Source organism: Hippocampus guttulatus, chromosome 11 (assembly GCF_054856545.1).
Source record: "Hippocampus guttulatus isolate MCC_2025c chromosome 11, RoL_Hgut_1.0, whole genome shotgun sequence".
Classification (NCBI taxonomy): Eukaryota; Metazoa; Chordata; class Actinopteri; order Syngnathiformes; family Syngnathidae; genus Hippocampus; species Hippocampus guttulatus.
The window spans coordinates 5,028,881-5,052,796 of record NC_141271.1 but is presented as its reverse complement, the minus strand read 5'-3'; the positions used below and the strand labels follow the sequence as shown (position 1 = coordinate 5,052,796).

The following is a 23,916-nucleotide window of genomic DNA, read 5'->3' as shown; positions in this document are numbered from 1 at the left end:
TCCTTGCTCAAGAAACCGGGCCCTGATCAAAATGTACTCTCAAATTTTAGGCCCATTTCCAAGCTGTCTTTCATTTTAAAAATGCGGGAAAAAGTATCACACATGCAGTTAAAAAAATTCTTGGGTCAATATGATGTCTTGGAGGTCTTCCAGTCAGGTTTTAAGATGATGGATAGCACAATCAACCCTGTTACAAGTTTTTTTTTGTGAGATCCTTCTGGCAAATGAGACTGGAGACTATGTGTGTCTGGTTTGAATGGGCTGAGCTGCAGCATTTGATACAGTGGATCACAGTTTTCTGTTGGCACGTTTGCAGAACCTGTTGGGCATGGGCAGTCGCACCCTTGAGTGGTTTAGGTCCTATTTAGCTAACAGAACCTTTTGTGTTAGCCTTGGTTGATCTGAGTCATGAACTGCTCCAGTGTCATGTGGTGTTCCACAGGGCTCAATTCTGGGTCATCTGTTGTTCTCACTGTATCTGCTCCCAATTCGTACCATCTAAAGGAAACATGATATTTCCTTCCACTGCTATGTGGAGGACTGTCAGATCAGTGTCCCGCTGAGCAAAAAAGTCTGGAGGAAATCAAGATCTGGATGGCACTGAATTTCTTGAATTTCAATGAAAAGAAGACAGAAGTGATGGTGTTTGGTTCCAGTGGCACTTGTATATCCTCTCCTGCAGACTGAGGGCCCTTAGCTCCTTATTTAACTCAACAATCGCGAACTTGGGTCTTAAACTGGACAGTAATTTTAAATTGGACTGGCAAATTGGTGTCAATATTGAATTTGGCTTCTTTCATCTTGGCAACTGGCTGAAGTAAAGCCTTTCCTTTCTCAAGAACACTTTGACATGTAACAATAATTAATGCCTTTGTCACAACTTGGCTGGATTACTGTAATGCACTTTACTTTGGAGTCAGCCAATCCTCCATTAAGCGTCTCCAGTTGGTCCAGAATGCTGCTGCTTGCCTCTTGACTGGTACTCGTAAGAGGGAGCACATAACTTCTACTTTGGCATCCCTTCACTGGCTCCCCATACATTTTAGAGTTCTTTTAAAAATACTATTATTTGTTTTCAAATCTTTAAATGGCCTCACCCCACCTTACCTTGCTGAGCTTCTCCACCACTATGCACTTGACCGGTGTCTCGGGTCTGTGGACCAGACACTACTAGGTGTACCGAGAACTAAATGGAGGCTCACATGGGATCGAGCCTTTTCCGTTGCTGGTCATTCTCTTTGGAATGACCTCCTCCAACTGAACATTCGGGAACCCACCTCCCCCCCCCCCCCTCGCTGCCCATCTTTAAAATTCATTTTTATTCTTTGACTCAGCATCAGAATTGATCTTAAGTTTTATTGTTTTTGTGCATTCTACTGTCTTTTATCAATGTATTGTTTGTGCAGTCAATGATGAATTATTTTTGCTACATGCACAGCACTTTGTATATTGCGGTGGTTGTTATTAAAGTGCTCAATCAATACAGTTGAGATTTCAGAGAGAGTCTCTTGTACCCCAATCCCTTCCTTCATACTATGAGTACCCCCTCACACATGCATGTTAATGATTGAGTTGAGTTGAAATTGAAACAGTGACTTAAGTCGACTGGAGTCCAATGCGCAATGACTCGAGTCCCCAATTCTGCTCGACACGACAAAAATTGGGTTTTACCAAATGGTGTTGGTCAAGTTTGATGAAATTTGATGATTTGTCATGAAACTTTAAACTCTTACAACTTGCCTCCACCACGTTGCCGCACGGAGATGTGTTGGTCACAGCACTACCAAGTGGCGACAGGAAAGTGGCAGTAATAATGGATGCTGAACATTAAACATCTTTTCATTGGGGAATTACAGTTTTTTTTTATGTATTCAGTTCAGTAAAAAAAAAAAAAAAAAGATGATAAAAATTCTAAAGTTATCCAAATGTATTGTTGTTTATAAAACAACAACGGCAAAACAGACATCATATGCCAGGATGGATTCGTCTGGGGTGTGCTTGTGTTGCAGTAAAATGCTAATGACTCATTGTTGTTAAGTGCATTAGTTTGGTGCCTGCATTGCAGTTATTCTAACAGAGTGGTTCATTAGGTTTTTCACAGTTCCCATCAGGGAGAAGAATGGAAAAGAGAGGCTTTATAATTACTCCAATAATAAGAAGACACGGAGGAGGAGGGAAACATCCAGCCTACCTGCCTGACATCATGCTTATTCTCTTTAATCGCTTTTAGGTTTTTTTGTTTTGTTATTTCAATTTTACCCCTAATTGCATTTGTTGCATTTAAATGTTTTGCTTCATATTTAAAAACAAAAAACAAACAACAAAAAGAAACACTGTTTCCCTTTGTTACATTAAAAACAAGATTGCAGTGAAACTTTTCATATCACACCTCTGTAAAAGTTCAAGTTTTATGAATTCAAATTATTAGCATGTTTCATGAAAATGCGAGACATGATATAGCATTATGATTGAAATAATTTTTTAAAATTAGATAATTTATTATTGAAAACGAGCTACAATATTTCCAGGACTGAGTTCAAGTTGCATCCATGCAAAACCATGTATGTTACCTGCAACAATGAATCCACGTATGGAGTGACAGACAGATAAGATAAGGTTTAGTGAGGTCGGGGCCTGCAGTATTTGCTCGATTGGGAGATGTATGGTCCTGAGTCGCGTTCCTGGGTGCCTGGATCCTTTATTTTGGACCCGGATTTGATCACTGCCTTTCATCGGGAGCACCCTGGGAGGCCCTTTGGGTCGCCCGGAGGCTCCCGTTGAGTGGGGGGTACTGTTAGGATGCATTGTTTGTCCACGGTGTCGCCCCTCCCTTTTTGTTGTTCCCTTTTTCAGTGTGGACTGGGCGTCTCGCTAATTGCTGCACCTGCCACCCTTGCACACCTGCAAGTCTTCTGCTCATCAGCCACTTGCAGCATAAAAGCCAGCCTGAACCGCCACCCGTTGCCAGTTTGTCAGCGATTCCTCCCTGCCGCACTCGCTTCTGTCCAGCCATTATGCACCTGCGCCCTGCTCTCCTTGTATTGGTCGTTTTTGTTCTACTATTCGATTCCTGCCACCTTGACCCATCCCACTCCTGGCTAAATAAATCCTTCTGAGTTCATTGTGTCTGTGTGTGGGTCCTGTGCTCTTTTTTCCACAAAGCCTAACAGTTTTCTCCGGGTACTCCGGTTTCCTCCCACATTCCAAAAACATGCATGGCAGGCTGATTGAATACTCTAAATTGTCCCAAGGTGTGAGTGTGGGTTGTTCGTCTCTGTGTGCCCTGCGATTGGCTGGCAACCATTTCAGGGTGTCCCAGCCTACTGCCCGAAGACAGCTGGGATAGGCTCCAGCACCCCCCGCGGCCCTAGTGAGGATAAAGCGGTTTTGAAAAATTAAATGAAATGAAGAAAATTTTGTGTGAAGTAAAATAGATTATTCATCAATTTACAGAACCTTTATGCACTCAGGAAGCTCCTTCCCTTTTTTTCTCTGGTGCCCCCCTCAGGACAAACTTACTCAATCAATCAAGTAGTGAAAGAGCAAATTTTCCATGTCCTTCCTTTCATTTTTTAAAGTGTGCCAGGGCTGCAGGCAGAAGGCTCGACCTTTAGCCTTTTTATTGAGCTAATTTTCCACAGAGATAATTTGGCTCAGCATTAGCACGGAATAAGTGATAAGCTCGGGCGCTGTCATTAGTGCCCCGCAGTTCACTTTCTGGCTGGCAGCCTCTTTACCTTTCAGCGCCTCGCTTAAAATGCCAGACGGACAGACACGAATTGACGTCGGCCAAAAAGGTCTCAGAGAAGCGCTACACAAGCGTGGGTGATGAAGAGATTGCAGCTAGCAAACAATGACCTGTCATTCATTTCTGTCATGCAATTAATCATGGAATGGGCAGATAGTGGACTGAGGTTGACACCCTGCCCCTAGCTAACAAGCTGGGCAGAAGCTATGGCTGTCGACTCGGGATCTGCATTTAGTCGGTCCATCACACAAGCAGGGACCTCACTTCATCGTTCCGTTCGAAGAGGACTCCATCTTCAGCCCATTGTCGGTCAGTCTCCATCTGCCACCAAGCCTCAAGGTACATCCACTTTTCCACATCTACCTTCTCAAGTCTGTAGAGACCAGCTCACTGGAGACCCCACCGACCCCGCCTCTTCCTCCATGAGTGATTGATGCCGAATCAGTGTACATGGTGAAGGAAATTTTGGACTGAGGGCGCAGGGACACAGTAATCCAGTACCTGGTCGACTGGGAGGAGTATGGCCCGGAGGAACCTAAGTGATCCCCCTTTCATGGATCCTTGGCTCATCCCTTCTCCATGATTTCTACTCATCCCACCCTTCTAAATCATGTAGTCCGCCTGGGACTGTCAGACATTATTATTAAAAGTTTCTTTTCAAGGCGAATGAAAGTGAATGAAGGCTCTGCACTGCAGACAAAACTGTCTGAAACAATAGGGATGCGATAGCAAATGTTCTCCAAATGCACTCTGATTGTGGTTGGAATGCGCTATTCAGTTATTCAGAGTGCCACACTCTGGGAATGCTGGAGTGCACTTTGGCTGGTCTGATTTAGGACACAGAGCATCCATCAGAGTATCAGAACAAGCATGAAAGCTTCGTAAATTCAAATTAAGGGAACCTGCTCTGCCACCTGGAACACTCACACTCTTGAATAGAGTTAGGGCATCGGATTGAATTTCTGAATTCACTCTACAACAAAGTCTTTTGACAGTATAGCTGCATTGACCTTTGTTATCGACAGATTAGCTTTTGCTAACAGTTTTAGCTTTTGATAAGCAGCACATACTAAACTGTGCTGTGAAGTTTGATGCAGAGAGACCATTTGCTGATGCTACATTTGTATATGGTGACCTGTTGCAAGGCCCACAGAAAATCTGCACAAGTGACAATTCTAATTTAGGGCTTAGTGATGAATTTGTAGGGGTGTTCTCACGGCAACATTTGCTCCGGTGCTGCGCCGGGGCTGCTCCAGGAGAGCGTTCACACATGCAAAGTTACACCGGTGTAGTCCCTGAAAACAGCTTAAACTGGAGCAAATTTAACCCTGCTCAAAGAGGTGGTTTAAAAATTTGCTCTGGAGCAAATGCTCATTTGTGGGGCAGCACCGGTGTAAAATTGTACGTGTGAACGCTACATGGTTAAAAATTTGCTCCGGAGCAAATGCTCATTTGCGGGGGGGAGTAGCCTCGCTACGCATGAGAAGAGTTGATTACATATGGCTAGAATGCATTGCTTTCGTGCTCTGTTGTACTTCCGTCATCTTTCCTTTTGTAGCAGACTGGACTGTCTCGGAGTTGTTTGTGTAGTTTGTTCCTCTGTTGTGTGTTCACAACCCCCCCATACAATTTATTTTGTGATTTCCTCTCTTGGTTTTCTGTTTGGCGCATTATATGTTTGCTTTTCTGAGTGTCATTGAAGTCATCGTTGATTTACGTTTTCGAGGGCGGTCATTGAACGCCTCTCGAACAGAAGGCACGGAGACCGAGAAGGAGGAGGACGACTAGGGTTGCGGGGGGGGGGGGGGGGGGGGTGCTGGAGCCTACCCCAGCTGTCTTTGGGCAGTAGGCAGGGGATACCCTGAACCGGTCACCAGCCAATCGCAGTGCACACAGAGACGAACGACCATCCGCGCTCACACTCACACTGGGGACAATTTTGAGTGTTCAATCAGCCAATTGAGTGTTGAGTTGTTTTTTTTTTTTGGAATGTGGGAGGAAACCTGAGTACCCGGAGAAAACCGATGCAGGCACGGGGAGAAAATGCAAACTCCACACAGGAAGGCCAGAGCTGGAATCGAACCCGGTACCTCTGCACAGTGAGGTCGATGCACTAGCCACTCATCCACTGGGCCGCCCTATTGTGCCTCAAAATCCTTACCGATACAGTACACTAATTTGTAATTTGAATGTCTTCTTGTGCTCATTATTCAAATATTCAAATTTTGCTAGAAGTTTGATTGCTGTTCATAGTAACAAAAATATTTTTTATAATTACAAATCATTGCATATTTTTGTCTTATTTATTTATTGTTTATTTACAATTGTAATGATTTTGTGCACCAATTACTGTATCGTTTCTGTAACCCGATTGTCATTTATATATTTTTAATTCATCCATCCATCCATCCATTTTCCGAACCGCGTGATCCTCACGAGGGTCGCGGGGGGTGCTGGAGCCTATCCCAGCCATCTCCGGGCAGTAGGCGGGGGACACCCTGAATCAGTTGCCAGCCAATCGCAGGGCACACAGAGACAAACAACCATCCACGCCCACACTCACACCGAGGGACAATTTAGAGCGTCCAATCAGCCTGACATGCATGTTTTTGGAATGTGGGAGGAAACCGGAGCACCCGGAGGAAACCCACGCAGGCCCGGGGAGAACATGCAAACTCCACACAGGGAGGCCGGAGCTGGAATCGAACGCGGTACCTCTGCACTGTGAAGCCGACGTGCTAACCACTGGACTACCGGGCCGCCCATTTTTAATTCATCACAGGTTTTTCATGATTTAGTGTGATGCAGATAGTCAGTGGTCGAAGCAAACACAGTGCTACAGTCCTTTTGCAGCACAAGTTAGCAACGACCTTCGGCTGGACACAATTAGTGTGGCTAAACACCAGGGGTGTGTGTGTGTGTGTGTGTGTGTGTGTGTGTGTGTATACTGTATATGAAATTGTTATCTAAAGTGCTTTTCTCAGAAGAGAGCTCTCAAGCACACAAAAAAAATGCATAATCCACTAGATCACCTTTCAATCTTTCCCCACAAAGTGAGACTGTGACGGGAAGAAGCGTGTGCGTCCAATTTATCTCTCTTCATTGAATATCTGTAGTTTGCTTTGCGGGCCGATGAGCCACACGCTCAGAAATCGGTGCGAGCAGTCACAGCTTCTTGGCCACATTGTCAGATCTCATATTATTAGCGGTGCTGCGAGCAAAAAAAGCCTGCCGTGTTGCATGGTTACGGCCTTCATGACCTGCTATCACCTCTCATAAAGGTGTGGGGAAGGCATTGTGAGGAAGGCTGTTGTACTCATGGCACTATGTTGAATGTGTATGATTATTAGCTTGTGATTGTGCTGTGATGTAACATACAAAGTTTTGTCCGTGATGTAATAAACTACCATATTGGAGATTGATGTGTTGGTCTGTTCTGGGACTTATTGGGTATTTGAATAGAGAAATGTCACTGGAGCCATTCACTGGAGCCAGTTTTGAACCAATTCCAGAGACTGAACACTGGTCAAGCAAAACATGGACTTTTATAAATAAGCCAAGCGGGTCTCATTCAAGCCAGATCTCTGATAGATACACCTGGGTTTGTTCTGAACACGAAGGTAAGGTGTGAGATTAGCATCATTAGAAAGTGCATGTTACACACTGTACATACCTACATTTCCAATGTTTACATCTTAGTTCAGGATTCATCTGGAACACATTTATAAATATTCATACTGTTTATGTTATGTTGGATATTGGTCAATTGTTCCATTAGTATGGCAGTAAACTTTAGCACAAACACTTAGAAAAAGTCGGCTTCTTTGATTACGGGAACAGCAGCTCTCTGGCTCCCACTATGTTAACCACTATCTAGCCTTGAGGCTAATGTTAGGCAGAGTCAATGCTGTTTCAGCAAGTCAGCTAAGATGCCAACTATTTTGGCTCCTTAAATTAAATGGTCTCGGTTTTATTCCCATATGTCCTCGCACACAGAAAGTCAAGAAAAGATGTTTGAATAGTGTAGGATTTTTAGTTGACTATGATGGCCTCTTTGTCATTGTAAATTGTATAAGAAATTGTAAAACTATCACACATATGTGGACTGATTTATAGCATAGATTTGTGAAAAAAATATTAAATTAGCAAATTTGGCCAAAAGAGGTTTTGTCCCGATGACGGCGAGATGTAAAAAGATGGGAAAATTTATAACCTACCGTATTTTCGCGACTATAAGGCGCCATTAAAAGTCTCAAATTTTCTCCAAAATGGACAGGATGCCTTATGATGCGGAGCGTCTTGTGTATGCGCTGAGTTCCAAAACCTGACTGACAGCCGACACGCTGTTTATATAGAGATAAGGCGGAAGTGACTGTGGACAGGCATGCGGCAAAGAAGTCGGCCAATCAGTGAAGGGTGGGCGTGTATATATACATATATGGAGAGAGAGAGAGAGAGAAAAGGCAGACGTGAGTGAGGACAGGCATGCGGCGAAGAAGTCCGCCAATGAGTGAAGGGTGGGCGTGTAAGTGGACGCTAAAGGGACGCCAAGCAGGTACCAACACCTGTATAGAGTGTGGCTATGTGCATTGTTGCAAAACATCTTCGGTTTTGGTTTCTAAGAACCCCCGAAAATAAATTCTACAAAGAGACACGCCTACGAAGCTCAGTTCAAACTTCAAGCCATCGGTTATGCTTTTGGCATGCGTGCCCATCTCACAGCAGCGGTGAAAAACCAAGTCAAGCAAATGAAAGCTTGCCGTTATTCACGGAGGCTTGACTAAAGAACTCCAACCGCTGGACATCGGCATCAATCGGGCGTTCAAAGCAAAGTTGCGACCGGGCGTTCAAAGTAAAGTTGCGAGCGGCATGGGAACAATGGATGATCCATGGTAAACACTTTACAAAGAGTGAGAGGCAGCGCCGGGCGAGTTACGCCACAATTTGCGAATGGATTGTGGCTGCTTGGACGAACGTGTCTGTGCACTGTTGTTCGAGTTTTTGGCAAAGCCGGCATCATTTCTGTGGAGCCACATGGCAATGAGAGTGACTCTGACAACGAGAGGGAACCCGGCGTTTTTGATGGCTTACCGGTACTTGCACAATTGTTCAATTCTGATACAGAAGATGAGGACTTTGATGGATTGCTGGGTGATGATTGATCGAAAAACGTGAGTACATTGTACGATGGCTAAATAAAATACAACGGAATTCAGTTTTGCCTTTCATCTCTTAGTCACCATCCGACTACATTTCTCAAGCCCGAATGACATCCCGATGTCGCTGCTGTAGATCCTGGTTGTGTGGATCAGGGAGTCTATGTCCCTTTCGCTCTTAGCATACAGCTTTATGTCATCCATGTAGAGGAGGTGACTGATTGTAGCTCCATTTCTGAGGCGGTATCCATAGCCTGTCTTGGTGATTACTTGGCTTAGGGGGTTCAGTCCTATGCAGAACAGCAGTGGGGAGAGTGCATCACCTTGATATATGCCACATTTGATGGACACTTGGGTAAGTGGCTTGCCATTGGCTTCAAGTGTGGTTTTCCACATCCTCATCGAGTTCGCAACGAAGGCTCTTAGGGTCCTGTTCACCTTATACAACTCCAAGCATTCAGTGATCCATGTATGTGGCATCGAGTCATAGGCTTTCTTGTAATCAATCCAGGCTGTGCACAGGTTGGTACGTCGGGACCTGCAGTCTTGTGCGACTGTTCTGTCAACCAGGAGCTGATGTTTGGCTCCTCTGGTATCTCTACCAATGCCCTTCTGTGCTTCGCTCATGTATTGATCCATGTGTCCACTTATCTTAGCCGCAATGACGCCTGACATGAGCTTCCATGTTGTGGAGAGACAGGTTATTGGCCGATAGTTGGATGGGACTGCACCCTTTGAGGGATCCTTCATGATCAGGATCGTTCGCCCTTCGGTTAGCCATCCTGGGTGAGTCCCATCCCTCAGCAGCTGGTTCATTTGTGCTGCTAGGCGCTCATGGAGTGCTGTGAGTTTCTTTAGCCAGTAGGTGTGGACCATGTCTGGGCCTGGTGCTGTCCAGTTCTTCATATCTGAGACTCTTTCCTTGTATGTCTGCCACTGTTATGGTAACTGGGTTCTGTTCGGGGAGGCTGCTGTGCTCCTCTCTCAGGGTCACCAGCCATTGTGCACTGCTGTTATGTGCAACCTCCTTCTCCCATATGCCTTTCCAGTACCTTTCAGTTTCCAGTCTTGGTGGGTCAGCTCTGTTGTTAGGACCCTGCCACTGAGCGTACACTTTCGCAGGTTGTGTTGCGAACAGCCTGTTTATTCGTTTGGCCTCATTCTCTTTCGTGTATCGCTTTAGGCGGCTGGACAAGGCTTGGAGCCTTTGTTTGGCAGTTTCGAGTGCTTCAAGTATGGTCATCTGGATGTACCTCTCGGGTATCGGCCTTTCGAATCCCGCTTGGGGCAAAAAAAAAAAGAGCACATAACACCATCCAGTGTGGGTCCTTGGGCAAGATCCTTCACGCTAATGCCTACCTCATACAATGATGAGAGACAGTAAAATGAATGACATGCCGGCTCAGACGTCGCCTGGCCAAACAAGGTCTGCGTCAGGTGCTGGGGAACCAGAGCACCTTGATGAAAAATGGGCTACTGGAACAAAGCGGAGATGGGCGAGATGCGATAACATGGCTCTGTTGGAATGCTACTACTCAAGCAACCCTAGTCAGAGGGGTTACATGCAGAGAATGTGGGCTAAATGGTTACTTCGAAACCCACAGTCACGGTTGACCACGAAACAACTAGTAGCTCAGTGTTCCAACATCCACAAACGGCAACTACTTATATATATATATATATATATATATTTTTTTTTTTTTTTTTTGAAGTCCGCAAAAAGTCCGCAAACGGTCTGCGAGAAGCAGTGAAAGTCAGCAAAGTGAGTCACGTAGAGCAACATATACAGGACATGTGGGGGAGTGAGGGGGACTGTGAATTTGTGTGTGTGTGTGTGTGTGTGTGTGTGTGTGTGTGTGGCTGAGAGAGAGAGAGAGAGAGAGAGAGAGGAGGCTTATAAGAATAAAAGCAGGTCTCTTCCATCCTTAATTGTCTAATCATCCTTAAATGACTAATCATAAACACGTCTGCTGCACGATGTGGGATCGCTGGCGTGTGTGTGCGTGTGTCTGTGTGTTCGTGCGGTCTGCTCAAGCGCAAAATTTAGTTAATTGCCCACCTCTGATGATCATATCTAATTCCCAGTGGTGGGATTCCGTCAATACTGATTGAAGGTCGATCAATCAGTTACGGGCAGATGCCCATTTTGCTGACGAATGATGGGGAACTTAAAAAAACTGCTGACTAAACACCAGCGGAAGTTGTTTTCCATCCGTCACCAGAAATATCACGAACAAGATCAGTCCCGATGTTCCTTGTTAATTTGTCATTGACGGACTCCCGTTTCGCTGACATTTGATCAGAAACATGTGCCGCAAGTCTCGCGTTTTAGTTCGCGGGGGTGAGTATGGACCAGGGTTGCTTTGTGTGGAGTGCATTGACGATGGGCTCATCTCCTTCTTTTAATTGCACCTTCCTAGGTCCTCACTTCTCTGTTTACATGCTAGCATCTCCCAGTCGGAATTCCATCGAGGAGCCTGGAGGAACAAATGTTTTGGTAAAGATGGCTCCCCGACGATGTCATCATTTGATGGAGACATCTGCTAAAGATGTCGTTACATCATTGACACGTGTGACAAATCTACCGTCTGTGTGTCAGAATAATTTGCATTACCACAATGTCCCCTCATGCTTTATGTCTCAAGTGGGATTAAATTGAGGTCAAATATCAACACTGTTATGCTTCACAACTTTGCCGATGGAGTGGTGCTCATATTACCGTCGACTGGTTGCCGTGACAACAGAAGTCTACAAACTTTGTTTGAGCCCAATATTTTACAGTATGTATGTCTATTTATTTGCATATAAAGTCATGGTGAAATTGGTTATTTCAAATATTGTGTAAACCATTACCTCCGGTTTGATTCACGATGCCAGAGGGAAAATCAGAGAGCGATCGTTGGAGAGATGAGAGCGTAAAGTTGTGCTTATTGTTTTATTGTCTTTGATTTATTTACTGCTGAATTATAAGGGGGAGGGGGGGATTGTGATGTTTTGTTTATTCATTGAATGTGTAAGTGTCAGAAATGATTGTAAATATTTATTGTAATATCTGTGGAATATATTTTTGTTTTAATTTTCAAAGTGTTCATTGATGGACAAGCATTAAAATAATTGTGGACATCAGTACAAGCTGTGGTTATTTACCCGAGTAGATACAATGCTTGTGCTGTGAGTGCGTGACGTAGTTAGTAGTACATTTTTGATGCTGCCGAAGAAGAAAAAGAATTAGATCTGACAGTCCCAAAACAGTGGTAATGAACTGGAACTTAGCGATGACATACGCGTGGTTATAGTAACGGTGACGGAGTGATGGACTGACATTACAGTTTGGGTTGGGCTAGAAATGAATAATAAAAATAAGGATTACAACGCTGGTGAAATGATTAATACTATACTATGATATTCAAGTGTGACACTGTCAAGTGCTAGTATCAACATTTAGCATGTAACCGATAATGCCATAACATACATCACGTAAGAAAGATTACAGCTATAGACGGATACCATGCATATGAAAATGAATCAAATCAAATCAAATGTTACAGCTCTTTTCATACATTAAATTGAAACACAAAATGCTTTGCATGGATTAAAAACAGAAATAGCAACCAGAAACAAGAAATACGAACATCCCATCCCAAATTTACCTCTGCAAATTTTTGGTCTTTGGTTTCATTGTATCAGTGGTGAATGATGGTCTGTCAAGGAGCTGAAGCTCAATTTCGGCATACATCATAAAATGTGTCTGGTTATTTGTACGTGAATTCTACTCTCCGTTCCTTTTCAAAAAAATGAAAAGGATGTCTTCACCATAAGATCGGTGATTGGCTCATTTCGCTGTCAATCAAAAAGAGATTCAGCCTCAGACAGATCATCCAATCATAATGCAGAAAAGCTGAGTATCCGGCCCAGCCGATAAACGCCCACTGTCCACAGACTCCCAGAGACGCTGAGCGTTCGATGGGCGGGACAAAACCAGCATTTATCCAATGACTCGTCTCGTTTCAATGCATTGGGACAACCTACACTGAACTCTCCAGATATAATAACTGTAAAAAATAAAGCTGACAACTTCACGGATTTCGCCTATCACAGGTTCTTTTTGGAACGTAACCCCCATGATAAATGAGGGTTCACTGTACATCATTCTTGGTACAGCGCTTTCACAACAGCTGCAGCTGTAGCGAAGTGATTTGCAGAACATTTCATGTAAAATAACAAAATACAGTAACATAAAAACACATAACAAAAGACAAGGATAGCCTACCGCACACCCACACCCACACACACACACAGGATCAAGGTGAGGAAAAAAAAAAAAGGGGGGGAACCATCCACACACTGAGAGGATGCTTTTACAAAGACCACCATGACCGGAGTGGACCAGGGGGGACTCTGCACATTGTGCAGAGCCCTCCCAGTTACCTCAGTCGGGGGAAACTGCAAAATGACATCCCCATGAGGCGGACGAAAAGAACCTCCCAGCATGCAGGCTCACATGAGGGGACACTGAAGTTCAACTTCAATAGTACACACATAAATGTGAAATCAGTTAAAAGAAAATAAATAAATAAATAAATACACGAATCTGTTAAAAGTTAAGCTAAAAAGATGAGTCGTTAACCTCTCTTAAAAGCATTAACAGTCTCTGTGTTCAAGATGCCCTCCGGCTGGCTGTTCCATTTTTCTCCAAGCAATTCAAACAATTCTTTAATTAAAATGCCAGTACCAGAAGACCTCACAGTTGATATGATTAAAGCATAGCAGACACAGTAGATATGATGGACTCCTGCCTTTAAAGTGTTTTAAAAATTGTAAAGAAACCTTAAACTCGATCCTGACTCTGCTCAAAATAAAAGTAAAAATGATTATAAACAACAACAACAACATTGTCCAGCATAGTTTTGTTTGTTTTTGTCCTGGTGCCACCATCTGCTATCAGGGCAACAGCAGGGGGCAAGTTGTGCTGGTGTCACACGACTAAGTTTTGGTCACAGTTTCTCCCTCTTGCCTTCAAAACAAAACTATAACCTCTGTTTTGTCCTGGTTGAGCTGTAGGAAACTCACTGCCATCCCTGATTTAATACCGTAACTAGACACCAAAGATATCAAATGAAGTTAACATAGATTTGATAAATAGAATTGTGGCATCTAACGAAGCTAATATTGATATTTGATGCTGGTTTATACTTTATGAGAACAGATAATATGCTAGATCATGTTCCAGTCACTGACCTCTGTGCCATCGTCATAGCGATAGCGCCTCCACGCTCGGCCTGTATCGCTGTAGAGGAGTAAGTACGTGCTGACCCAGTCCCAGCTGTCGTAGCATCCTTGCGTGGCCACCGCTGTCACCTCCATCTGCTCCCTGAGGTCCAGCTGGAGCCACGGCTCCTTGTCGCTCGCCATTGGAGACCAGCCGCCGGCCCCTGATGGTAAAAATCGATGGCAACATTGATTTGGTCAACTCTTGTGGTTTTAAGCTGAGTCACTGCTAGCGTTGGGTTGCAGTTGTGTCACGTCCTCACATGTGGAAAATCGGATGGACCTTTCAAATGGTTTGATATGATGTTGGATTTATTATTTTTAGTAATCATACATTCGCATATTATTCGATTGATTCTCGCAAAGACAATTTATGCTCGCAAAGAAGAATGCTTCTGCCTGTCATGATAATTTGATTTTGCTTGCAAAGAAGAACGCTTATGCTTGCAATCATTAGTTGACTTTGCCTGCAATGAAGAACGCTTATGCTTTCAATAAAGATATATCCTTTATTATTTACTCACATCTATAATCATTATATATTCTTCATTATGTACTCACTTTTATAATCAAGAATGCTTGGTGCACTGTGTGAAAGGTTAGGGACGCAACCACCTTTCCGAGGACGTGGTTGGGAAGAGATAACTGTTAAGACTAAACAGTGAGCAAGGGTGAACAGTGAATGGAGACATCAACACCAGCTGCAACGTGATGTTTTTGTGACAATTGCACACATGTACGTAATTTGCATTCACATACACACACATAGTCAAACAAGTTCAGTGTGTGTTCAACAGCCCCCACCCTTTAGGTTGGACACACCTATGTAGTAGCTTTCCCAATAAATGAGGAGGTGAAGGGGGAGATCGTTAGGGTTACGTGCCGAGAACTGAAACCGAATGTTTCTCCTCGTTCCCTCCTGGTACCAGAATCGAGTCTCCTGTCTCCTCCTTTTGTTTATTCCTGAGTGTCAAATTGGACTAACCTGACATATGACAAACCAGTGAGCCATTAAAAGCCACATGAAAAACTTAGAACTCAGCTATAACTAACACTTTGGGTCAGATGTCCTTACAAATCCAATCATTTCTTCTTCTAAAGTTGAGGGGCAACCGTATTTGGACATGACAATAAAATTGAGCATACTTTTCATATTATTATATTCCATATTAAATAACTTTAGACACAAGATACTTCAAAGTCTTTACATATCAACTTTTTAAGACTCATTCCAATTCATTTGGGTAACGGGTGAGAGATAAGGTAAGAAAACCTTTATTCGTCTCACAATGGAGAAATTCCCAATTTACAGCAGTAAAGTTATGAAAGGAAGAAAGTAGAAAAACAAAAAGTACAGGAGCTGCTGTAAAGGCAGCCACTCTCGTGGCACCAACTTGAAGTCAAAATAACACAATAACAATATAATACAACACAACACATGAGACACAGACAGTCATTCAATCATAACGACTTTATCGCATACTCTTTGTTGTTTGAATCAGGCATCGATGAAAGAGGAGAGAATCAGTTTCCTTTCACCAGTGTATCAGAGACATCATGCTGAAAATGTGCACATATCTGCTACAAGCTAAGTTTGAAAGCAAACAAGAAGCTGTAGCGTCTATTGACGAAAAAAAGAGATTGGCTCACATCTCCTGTCCCATTGAAATCCGCTTCAATTCCAAGCCGCGACTCCCAGTTCCACCTTACGCGTCGGCACTCTGCGCTGACGCTCCTTTCTTCTCATTATCGGCTCCACAAGCCATACATCCATCAGACTGTCCAACAGCACCGACATTTCCGCTGAACAAAGCGGGACTGTGAAAAATGCTGCCCATTTCAGGCGCAAAAAACACAAGCGCCCCGGGGCTGTCCAGCAACGACAGTTCCAATCAAAGTCAGTGCTGGTATACGCGTGCTGCCAAGAAGTCACAAACACCAAGCACAGAATCTTCTCCTTTGACGAATGTCGTGGCCAAAAAAATGCTGAAAATAATCCACATCAGGTCCACACGATGTAACAACAAACACAATGTGACAAAACAAAACACATAAACAACAAAAAAACTGCAGAAAAAAGGCCCTTGAAGAGCACGTGCCAATGGCTTCCTACTCAGGTGCCATCTTGGAAAAAAAAGGGAGCCTGTCCTAGCTGACTTGACTTGTGGCAGGGAACAGCCTTGACATCTCGCCAGTCATTGACCGAATCAAAATTACATTTATTGGCCAAGTATGTAAAAAAAAAAAAAAAAAGGGAAAATAGGGAATTTCCCAGTTACAACCAATCCTGTGGGACAAAACACTGACCAACTGGAGTGTGGGGACACAACAGGAAGCTGCTAAGCGCGCCGATATCTTAGATGTGAAGAGAAAACAATTGGGAAGAAGAGGGGGGAAAAAAACCCTGACAGACTCCAACCATTCTCCTTAAGTGGGAGCATGATTTGAGCCCAAAAAAAAAATAAAAAAAACAGCACATGTTTAAAAGACAAGTACAACAATTCTCAAAACTTGTCATGTAGTAAATGCTCCCCATGTCCTCCCGACCACATGGAATGTGGTCGGGAGGACATGTCACAATCAGACCGATGAGCAAGCTCAGTTTGGGAGAGCTACAGCCAATCAAGTTGGATTACATGGTGAATGACTCGGAATCCAACGAAGATGTTCTGTAGATATTGCAGGGCATGTGTTATTGTCGTTTGTTTATGTCTGCATGTCGAGCACCTGTGGTTTATCAGTCTTGGACTCGGGAAGGAGGGGTAAAGGCCAAATAGGAATGCAAGTGTCTAATCGGATTGTTTTTCTGTCCAGGGGAAAGTGCAGATAGCAGTTGTTTTGGGAAAAGGCTGTCCACGATTTCAGACAGCCTTGAACGTCATTTAGCTTGTGACTTATCAATGTTGTCAATTAGCCAAATCCCCTATCAGTCATTCAATTTATTCCAGCCAACTACTTCTCATTCTTTTCCATTTTGACAAAGCAACTCTAACACCACACCCACTTTGCAATCAAGTTCAGTCAATGCATCAGTCTGATTGTTGATCACCTGGCCCGCACCATCCAGAAAGGCCAGAATATTTTTCCCTTCTAATGAAGCTGCTCCCTCTGGCTGAATTTTTCGATAGATCAGGAAACTGCCTACTCCAAAAAGCAGGGTATCTGTTATTAGAAGAACAATATTGTAGATTTTTTCCACGGTCTCTATGAACAATATTATCAGGAAAACCCAACTCCACTTCGGCCAAGGATCTGAGGTGTGCCCAGCAGCAAATGTCCCAGAGGCAAGAAGGCTCCCCACCGCCTGCTCTTTTCATCGAAAAAAAAAAATACCGGTATATACAGTATATATATATATATTTCGGAAGCAAATATATGGCCAGAGGCTAGATCAAGCATATACATCAATATTCAGAGAAAGAACCATTCACATTACATTCATAACTGCAGACCTTTCAATGACTGCCTAAAATGGTTTTGGAACATGCAATGACTAGAATGAAACCAATGCACAGGAAGGACTGAGCTGAGATTCGAGTCACGAACCGTTCATCAGTGAAGAAGATGTCCAAACCACTACTCCACCTTGCTGCCCACAAAGAACAACTTATGAAGGATAACATAATATATCCAAAATAAATTAAATACTGTAGGTTAAAATACTAACGAACTGAAAAGCAAACTTCCCTTGAGGTGTCGATGAAGTAAGACTGTAATGTAATGGATGGCATGAGCTCGTAGACAGAGCAGGGTTTGATTCAGTGCACGTCTTCAAAGAAACCATTTCACCATTGAGGACGGAGGGGGGGACATAAAGTGACAATTTCTTGAAACAGCTGATATTTTTTTGTTGTTCATGATTTTTTTTTTTTGAGTATCAACATCTGAAGTAACAGCTGGTCGCAGCACGGAGCCACTCACCGTCTGTCCTGTGCAACTTAGCGTGGTGGGCGGCGTAGCTGACTGAGGACTGCGACGAGCTCTGAAAAGACGAGCGCGGTAGTGCGGACACCAAAGGGCCGTTGCAATTATCTGCCGGGGAACAACAACAAGAGAGTGACAACAGTGACTTTTATTTTTAGTCGCATGTAAACAATGCAAATGAGCTGGGACGGAATTAATGAGCTGCAAAAAAAAAAACATCCTAATTCGGCTGTATTAGAATAAACCTTTGATATATTTATTTATTTTGACTAGCGTATTTACATACATATACTGCATTGCACTGAGATTTTAATCATGCTTATCACCATGCTGCCCTCATTACTGTAGGCAACCATTTTTGTTTTGGTCAACATCGAGAACAATGGCATGTGCAGACATACCTTTAGTTGTATAACAAGAATCCTAAAATGGGACTTTAAAACATCACCTGCAAAGTTCGAGGCTTTAGAATGGCAACATGAGTGCCTCGAAACCGATTACTTTCCATTAGTTCATATCAGAAAAAAAATGCTTGGAATTTACAACCAGCATTCCAACATACATTGTGTTCAAATTTACAGCTGACACTGCTATTGATTTTACATCCATGCATCAGTCTTCCATGTTGAGCAGGACTGTTTGACCTGACTTTTTTTTTTCCTGACTGTAGATTTATCCACTTTGCAGCTTGAGGCTGGAAAATGCAGGAAGTCGTGAGCAGTGGAACACGTCAGAGCAAAATGCGTCTTTACCTGTCGGTGTTGCAGCTTTGAAAGCGAGGATTAGAGAAAATAACAAGGCTGCCTCACTTATCCAGCTCTCAGATGCTTCAAACAGTCTATTAACCCATGCAGTGACCCATCAAACGAGACACAAAACGCTCCCTCAGAGTATACGCGCATGTGCGCGCGCGCGCGCACGTGTGTGTGTGTGTGTGTATGTGCGCGCGCACATCAGCATCCCATGTTGCAATGCAATAGGCGGTAGCTAGTTCAGTCTCACCATCCAAACCTGTCACGACCTCCCTCCTTTCCACACCCCTGATGATTCTTACATCCCCCCACCCCGCCACAATGAGAGCAGCCGGTCGAACAACAGCAGCCACTTCCCAGCTTGGATTAACTGAGTTGTAGCATTCAGGCCCAGAATGGCAGAGTGGAATGAAAACCGGCGCCAGTTTGATTACAATCATCGCTCCATCAACGTGCGCCTTAGAGGCCTTTGCCTCCCGGCTACAAAAAGCCGTATTAGTCTTGGTCAAGTCTGTTTATTTATTTATTTTCCTCCCAGCAACAGGCCGTCCATCTGAAAAACAATGTCGACAGGATGTGCTCCCTTGCATTTTGGAGCGTCCTGCTGCATTCCAACTGACCCGGTTTGATTGCGCTCGCTCACCGAGAGATTTCCCCACTAATCCTGATTTCCAAGTGTGACTAAAGTGGATCAAGCCGTTTCATCCCGAGACTCAAATTGTTGGCGGGGCGGCAACCGCACTCGCAGATGGCAAGGGGCAGAAATGAGAGCACTGGCATGGCGTCTTGACACAACACAGCCAAGGTCATTATGCAAGCACAGGGTTGGTAATCTGTCATAAAGTATCCTGGCTCCCACTTTTGATCCCCCTGCTGGATGAGCTTCTGTGCTTTATCTTGCTTTCAATTTCTTTTCAAGCACAACTCTTTACCGTATAAGACTTGGCTGAACTTCATGTTTGTGCTGCTATGGCTTAATAGCTCAAAGGGGACATAGTGTGTCAAGCAAGTTAAAACAGTTCCCAGTTGTCTTTATAAAATATCAGTGACATGCTTTGGTGAAAAGTGACTCTCTCCTTCAACACTAACCATGTGGTATTCCTTGTCTCATCAATTTGCTTGTATTGTATGTATAGTTCCCTGGTTTCTGTCAGTCTTGGTGGGACTGTTGTGATTGTCACATTGTTTTGGACTACTGTCATGGTTTTTTTTTTTTTTTTACTTCGGGTTTTTTTTGGGGGGGGGGTGTTTTCAGGAATTTGTAATTTGGATTTTGTTTTTTAGTGTTCCGCTGCAAGTGTTTTTAGTTAATACATGAGGTTCAGTACACACTGCTTCTCCTGCCTCCCTACTTTTTTGCGTCCTCTACCATCGTGCAGCCATGACACAACGATCTGACCAAATGTTACCACCTGGGTCTCGCAGTGCACATTCTGCAGTCGTGTTTATGTTCAGGCAGTTCATGTCCTGCGGCCGTTATTCGTCCCTGCATTAGCGGCGCATGTTCTGCGGCCGGCACCCATCCCTGCTTCGGCGGTGCACGTCCAGTGGCCGGCACCCATCCCTGCTTTGGCGGTGCACATTCAGTAGCTGTCAACAGTCGCTGCTTCGGCGTCGCACGTCCTGTGGCTGTCAACCATCCCTGCTTCGGCGTTGCGCATTCTGCGGCCATCACCTGTCCCTGCTTCGGCGGCACACTTTCTGCAGCTGCCAACCATCTCTGCTTGGTGGTGTATGTCCTGCGGCCACCTGTACCTTTTTCGGTGTCACGCGTCCTGTGGCCATCAACCGTCTTTGGCAGCACACATCCTGCGGCCGCCGCTGGGTGACTTTGGGACATCTGGAATCTGTACCTTGAGGGAGGGATACTCTCATGATTCTGTTTTTGTTTAGATTATATTTGGGTTTGTTTCCTCATGTGCTTTTTTGTCTTCCTCTTTAGGTTTTGTTTCCACATTTCATCCAGGTACCTTGTGTTCAACAAGCATCTTCCTCAACCCTTTGTGTCTTGTCTACTCTCCATCTTCATCCTTCTTGACTTTACAGCTGCCTTCGACACCATCAACCACTCCATCCTACTCTCTCGCCTGCAATCCCTAAACATCACCGACAAAGTACGCACCTGGCTTCGCTCATATCTCACAGACAGGAAACAATTCATACACAACAACTGCTCTTCCTACACTGCCCCACTGTCCAAAGGTGTCCCCCGGGGTTCTGTTCTTGGTCCTCTTCTCTTCATCCTCTACCTTCTACCCCTCGGCCAATGGTCTCCAGTTCCACTGCAATGCTGATGACGTCCAATTGTACATCTCCACCAAATCATTTACCCCAACAACCCACTCAACCCTGTCTAGCTGTCTTTCAGATATCAAATCCTGGATGCAAACAAACTTTGTCACTCATAACTGCACTAAATCTCAACTGCTAATAATCGGTCCTCGGTCCCTCACCCAAACAGCCTCCAACTTTAACCTCACTATCGACAACTACACCCTGTTCCCCTCCTCTCACTGTCGCAACCTCAGTGTCCTTTTTGATAATAACCTCTCTTTCGACCAACACATCACCCAAATCACCAAAACAGTTTTTTTCCACCTCAAAAACATTTCTCATCTGCGCCCTTCACTTTCTTTCAACGCCTGTCGCTGCCCCCACCCTCTGGAACCATGTACCACAACACATCTGCAACTGTACTGACCTCCAATCCTTCAAATCATCTCTTAAAACTCACCTGTTCCGCAATGCTTTTAAGACCTTTTAATTTCTTTTACCCATTTTTTGCTTTTTTTGTTCATCTAAATGTGTTTTTTGTAAATCGTGTATGGTTGTCTTTAAGTGTACATTTTTATCCTGTGTTTTAAGATATTGTAAAGTGTCTTTGAGTATGATGAAAAGCACTTTCAAATAAAATATTATTATTATTTGTCCAGGTGTTCCTTGTTGTCTCGTCAGTTTGCTTGTATTTAATTCCCTGGTTGCTGTCAGTCTGTCGAATTGGTGTCATGTTGTTTTGTTTTACTGTCATGGGTTTTTGTTTGTTTGTTACATTGGTTTATTGGGCTTATTCAGGATTTTTTTGTTTTAGTTTTTCCACTGTACCCCTGCACTTTTTTTTTATACATGTGACAGCAGCACACTATTTTTATTTTTCTCCAACCCCAGGTAAAAAAAGTCAGTTAACACAGTATTACCCTCACTTGAGATGTCAAAATAGTTTTGTGGATCCGACTGCATTTTTCTTGTTTTTTGGGAAGGGAAGGAACACTCAAAACATCTCTTTTACCCTTTTCCCACTGAAACTAGTGGATAGTAGTGATCCGTGGCGACACACAACTAATTGGCATATTGTCCCTTTCCTATTGATCAACAGAAGGTGATTCTGCCCCCGCCCCCCTCCTCTGGTTACGCTGTGATTGCGTAGATGACAGTGCGACAGATTTCTTGGTGGTAAACAAAGCAACATGGAAGCGAGTGTTCTTTCTTTTATCATGCTCCTTACCGTCCTCAAAATGGTCGAAAAGCAGTGGAGGATCAACTCTTTGCTACCATATCGCCCTATGTCATCACGTAATTACCGGGCAGCTCCCGTGTCAGGCTTTCAAACTGCAAGCAATACAGAGCGGAGGCGATCACAACCCGCCTCCCATAGCGTGCTGGTGGACACGGATCGACACTGGCCAGTGAGCCTTTCCCACTCCCCAAAAAAGCGTGTTTACCTGTGGTTTTGCGGCAGTGGAAAAGGGGTATTTGAATATTTAAGGTTGCCAACCTCTGACTTAGACTTACGCGACACTTATCACCCTCTTAAAATCATGCCGTTTTGGGGGACAGTCCTGTCTCGTGCAAATGGGTACTGCTTTGTGTGTCATGCTGGAATCAAGATAAACCAAGGATTAAGAATTGCTTTACACCGCTCAGCCTCTTTTTACAGTATTTTGAAAACAATGGTATGACAGGTCAGCAAAGTTTTACTATTTTTAAAAATCAGATCGTCAAAAATATGTTTTGTAAAACTTTGAGACTTCTTGGATTAAAATTTGCTGTTGGGCCATTGTACTGGAAGGTCTGTCCTATGTGTAATGCACACTTCTCACCCTTTTTTACAACCCTCTTGAAGGCTGCGTCAGTCCAGGAAAATGACCTGCTTCTCAGTGTGACATGCTTTGATTAAAATAACCAAGAATTACAACACATTGTTCACCCTCTTTTTACAGCCTTGTTGCAATTATATATTTCTATGGCTGATTTTTTCCCCCCACAAACAAGACAAATTCACACAAATGCAGGCATACTGTACCTTTAAAGCAAACACCATTATGAAGACTGAATGATAATTGACAACACAAATCTTAAAGTCACCCCGACCCAGTTGCATAAGCTCTTGTCGAATGTGTTTTCAATGATTTTCTGCCATTCTCTGTACATTTCTTGAGGTTGATTCCTCCTGGAAGAATATTCATGTAAACTGTTGTGGGCGATCTTTACTTTATTTACTCTACTTTACAAATACTGTACGTTATACAGTATTTGTTGATGAATGAGAGTTCTCACACTTCGGAATTTGGAAACAAGGTGATCAGGGAGAGAAATTGTAACAGACATACTTGAATGGTTGGACAACTCCATATTTGTCCATATTCATGTAATGATAATAATAATACATTTTATTTATAAGCGCATTTCACAACACTCAAGGACACTTTACAATCAAGAACAAAAACAATAAAACTGATAAAATTAAAAATAAAAGAAGAGATGTACAGCGTCACACACATCATTTTGCAGGACAAGGCTCCAACATTCATCGAAAATAACAACCACAAGTAATTTAGAGGGCAGTTGCTCAGGGAAATGTATTTGGTCCAAATAAAAAAATAAGGTTGACTGCTCTTCGTCCATGGAAGCTCCAAAAGGTGAACAGCTCTGCATTTTCTCCACTTTCTACTTCCTGTATATATTTCAACACTTTATGCCAGTACCCGGTGTGGACCAGAGTGCTAAAGGCAAGGTTATTTGCATTACGCATTTCAATTTCAAAGGCAACTCAGTGTGCTTCACACAAATG

General features: G+C 43.6%; 1 protein-coding gene across 2 annotated transcripts in view; it reads right to left on the bottom strand.

The window, feature by feature from the left end:
• LOC147197849 (contactin-associated protein-like 5) overlaps positions 1-23,916 on the bottom strand; it is a 200,970-nt gene that overhangs the window by 142,513 nt on the left and 34,541 nt on the right. For both annotated transcript variants that reach the window (XM_086123341.1, XM_086123342.1), the window contains exons 2-3: positions 18,094-18,204; positions 14,143-14,336 (exon numbers count right to left, since the gene is read on the bottom strand). In XM_086123341.1, the coding sequence (XP_085979467.1) occupies positions 14,143-14,336; positions 18,094-18,204 (305 nt within the window). The remainder of the gene's footprint in view (positions 1-14,142; positions 14,337-18,093; positions 18,205-23,916) is intronic.